General features: G+C 51.9%; 1 protein-coding gene across 1 annotated transcript; it reads left to right on the plus strand.

The window, feature by feature from the left end:
* Positions 1 to 533: 533 nt before the first annotated feature.
* On the plus strand, positions 534 to 2,277 carry LOC125973736 (janus kinase and microtubule-interacting protein 3-like). The gene is made up of 7 exons (XM_068651721.1): positions 534 to 601; positions 683 to 736; positions 857 to 922; positions 984 to 1,052; positions 1,130 to 1,207; positions 1,264 to 1,702; positions 2,072 to 2,277. The coding sequence occupies exons 2-7, from the start codon at positions 704 to 706 to the stop codon at positions 2,155 to 2,157; spliced, it is 771 nt and encodes a 256-aa protein (XP_068507822.1). The 5' UTR covers positions 534 to 601; positions 683 to 703; the 3' UTR covers positions 2,158 to 2,277.
* The last annotated feature ends 818 nt before the right edge of the window (positions 2,278 to 3,095 follow it).

The following is a 3,095-nucleotide window of genomic DNA, read 5'->3' on the forward strand; positions in this document are numbered from 1 at the left end:
TACATTCTTCAGTCACTCATTCGTCTGGCATTACTGGACCAACACCCCCCCCCTGAACGTGGCTGGGAAAATGTGGAGAAAAGCAAATGTCATTTTCCAGTCAACCAAAGAATTTGTGGATGAAAATGACACAACATTCCAAAGCTGTCCACGCGTTTGTCTCTTCTAGAATGTCAAGTGGGTGGAGGAGAAGCAGCTGCTGCGTCAGAGCAATCAGCAGTTGGCCGAAAAGGTGACGGAAAGAAAGGCGCTGGGCGGAGTCGCTTGGCGTCACACCCGTCCGGAAGCCCCGCAGATGAGGTCTGACTGTCTTTTCAGGTCAGGCGGATGGAGGCGGAAGAAGCGCGTCTGAAAGAGCACATCCAGGATATCCGAGACCAAAACGAACTGCTTGAGTTCCGCATCCTGGAGCTGGAGGTGGGAAGACTCGCACAAGCGTTTTGAGGCCAGAGATGTGACGGACGGACGGACGGACGGACGGATGCATGCCTCTGCCTTTCAGGAGAGGGAGTGGCGCTCCCCCGTCTTGAAATTTCTGCAAGTCCGTTTCCCAGACGGCCTCAGCCCTTTGCAGATCTACTGCGAGGCCGACGGCGTGAGCGTACGTAAGGCGTCCCTCGCAACCCTAACCTTAACCTGAGGTCCCAGAACACCTTACATTGCTCCTTGCGCCTTTCCCCAGGACATCGTCATCAGTGATCTGATGAAGAAGCTGGACATCCTGGGCGATAACGCCGTAAGTGTATGTCGAACTCCTTATGTTCGCACTCCACGAGACTCGGCGGCTCAAATGTGACTTTTGGAAGGCTTTGCGCTGAAAGAACCTTGTTGACGCTGTGCCTTTGGGCTCTTGCAGAATCTCACCAACGAGGAGCAGGTGGTCGTGATTCACGCCAGGACCCTTCCCACCCTAGCCGAGAAGGTAACGCGCACGTCCACGCACGCTCTCGCATTCTGCTTATGTGACAGCAGCCTTTCCTCAGTGGTTAGAATACATCAAAGTGACCAAGTCAGCACTTCAACAGAAGATGTTGGACATTGAAAGTGAGAAGGTAGACAGAGACGCGACATCAGCCAAGGGGAACTCGGGGCAATGTGCCCCAACAATTCTGACCTTGAGCTGTGCTAGGATATGTTCTGCAACCAGAAGGGCTACCTGGATGAAGAGTTGGACTTCAGGAAGCGTTCCATGGACCAGGCTCATAAGGTAAGCCGCCCTCAAATCTCCCGCCGGACTACTGATGGACGAGGATTGCGGCCCAGAGGATCATGGAGCTGGAGGCCATGTTGTACGAGGCGCTACCGCAGCGGGACTGCCCCGCCACGGACGGCGAAAAAGCCAGCCACGCTGGCGTGAATGACGTGCTGACGGCGGATCAGAGACAAGAGCTTAGGAGCGCCGTGGACCAATGGAAGCGAGCCCTGATGTGGGAGTTGAGGGAGCGCGACGCTTGCATCCTCCAAGAGAGAATGGATCTGCTGCACAGCGCGCAACAGGTAAGGGCCCAAAGCCAGCCCGGCACTTACTTGCACGCTTACTGGCTTTTGAAGGCTACTTTCCATTTGTCCGTCCTAGAGGAACAAAGAGCTGAAAGAATTCATCGAAGCTCACAAGAGACAAATCAAACAATTGGAGGAGAAGTTTCTGTTTCTCTTTCTAGTCTTCTCCTTGGCCTTCATTCTGTGGCCCTAACACCAGCTGGTGAGTGAGCTCCAGCGGCACCGCACTCGACACCTCCGATACACTGCCAGCCGGTCTCAGACGTTGGCAGACGCTCCGATGCCGACGTATACCCCCCGCCACGGTGACAGAGGCACCGCGTCACACCGGCGCTCATCCAATCAGAAGGCAGGAAAGGCAAATTCACATGCAGGGCACTCTTGAACCAGAAGAGAGCGCCACAAAAAACGGTTGTTGCCCCAAACGCGCACTAAAAAGGGTCAGAATAACAAGAGTCCCACCGGCCAGCCGGGGCCACCCGTCCATCCATTTCTTCAGGGGGGGAAAAAATTGGAGTCACCGGTGAGTACATTTTGCATTTAGCTCTGCTTTTCTGCTTCTGTCTTCAAGTGTGTGGCATCCTGCGACCAAAGATTCAGCCAACCCCAAAGCGGTTGACCTCAACGTCCCACCACCATTCCTACCAGAGCAGGTGACGTGATGCTTTGGACATCCTTCCGTCTCAGATGCCCAAAAGTACTCTTTGCCACATCTGCGGCAATACGGTGTCTTTTCAAAGGTGCAAATAAATCCAGCGTGGGCGGAACACGCACGTCTTCGGTTTTTCCCGCTTTGTTTGTGTGACAGCTGTTGTGAAAATTTTACACAAATAAAGTTGTATAGTACAGGTTTGGCCAAGCCGCAACTCCCGAACCGCATGCGGCTCTTTTATGTTCATATCAACATTTGTGTGTGTGTGTGTAGGTGTGTGTGTGTGTGTGTGGGGGGGGGGGGGGGGTTGTGCGTGTTGGCTTCACTTGAGTTCAATTTAGTATTTTCGTCAAAAGCGCATGTGGTGAAATTCCACAAAGTAGGATGGGCAAACACATTCCAGTAAACTATTAGTGTCAATTGGGCTCTCGAAATGGCAGGGAAAAGATGCACAGCAAAACGAAAATATGTAGATGAACACAGGACGTTTTTATCAGAGTGGGAAAGTTTCTATTTTTTGTTGAACGTGATGGCAAACCATTCTGCCTGATACGTCAGACCTCAGCGCATTTCAAAGATTCAAATCTTCAGCGCCATGCACTTCAGCTCACTCCATGCTAACATTGATCAGGCGTCGAACCCGCAACATCATGCTTAAGAGGTGGACATGCTAACCAGTGCGCCATTATGTCAACGCATAACAACTGTAAGAACTTCCGCCGGAATTCAAATCCGCGGGGAGAGTTAACTTGTTTAAAAGGGAGTGGGCAGAAGAATTATTTAATTTATTTAAATCTATTTGGAGTGTGCGCCATTATGTCAATGCATAACAACTGTAAGTCTACTAAACAAAACAGCGGTTGCTATATGACGTCTGCCACGTCGTGGTCACGTGACGCGGACGTGACGTCGACGCCTACTTTACATCCCACCGATCACAGGA

This window comes from Syngnathus scovelli, chromosome 8 (genome assembly GCF_024217435.2).
Source record: "Syngnathus scovelli strain Florida chromosome 8, RoL_Ssco_1.2, whole genome shotgun sequence".
Lineage (NCBI taxonomy): Eukaryota > Metazoa > Chordata > Actinopteri > Syngnathiformes > Syngnathidae > Syngnathus > Syngnathus scovelli.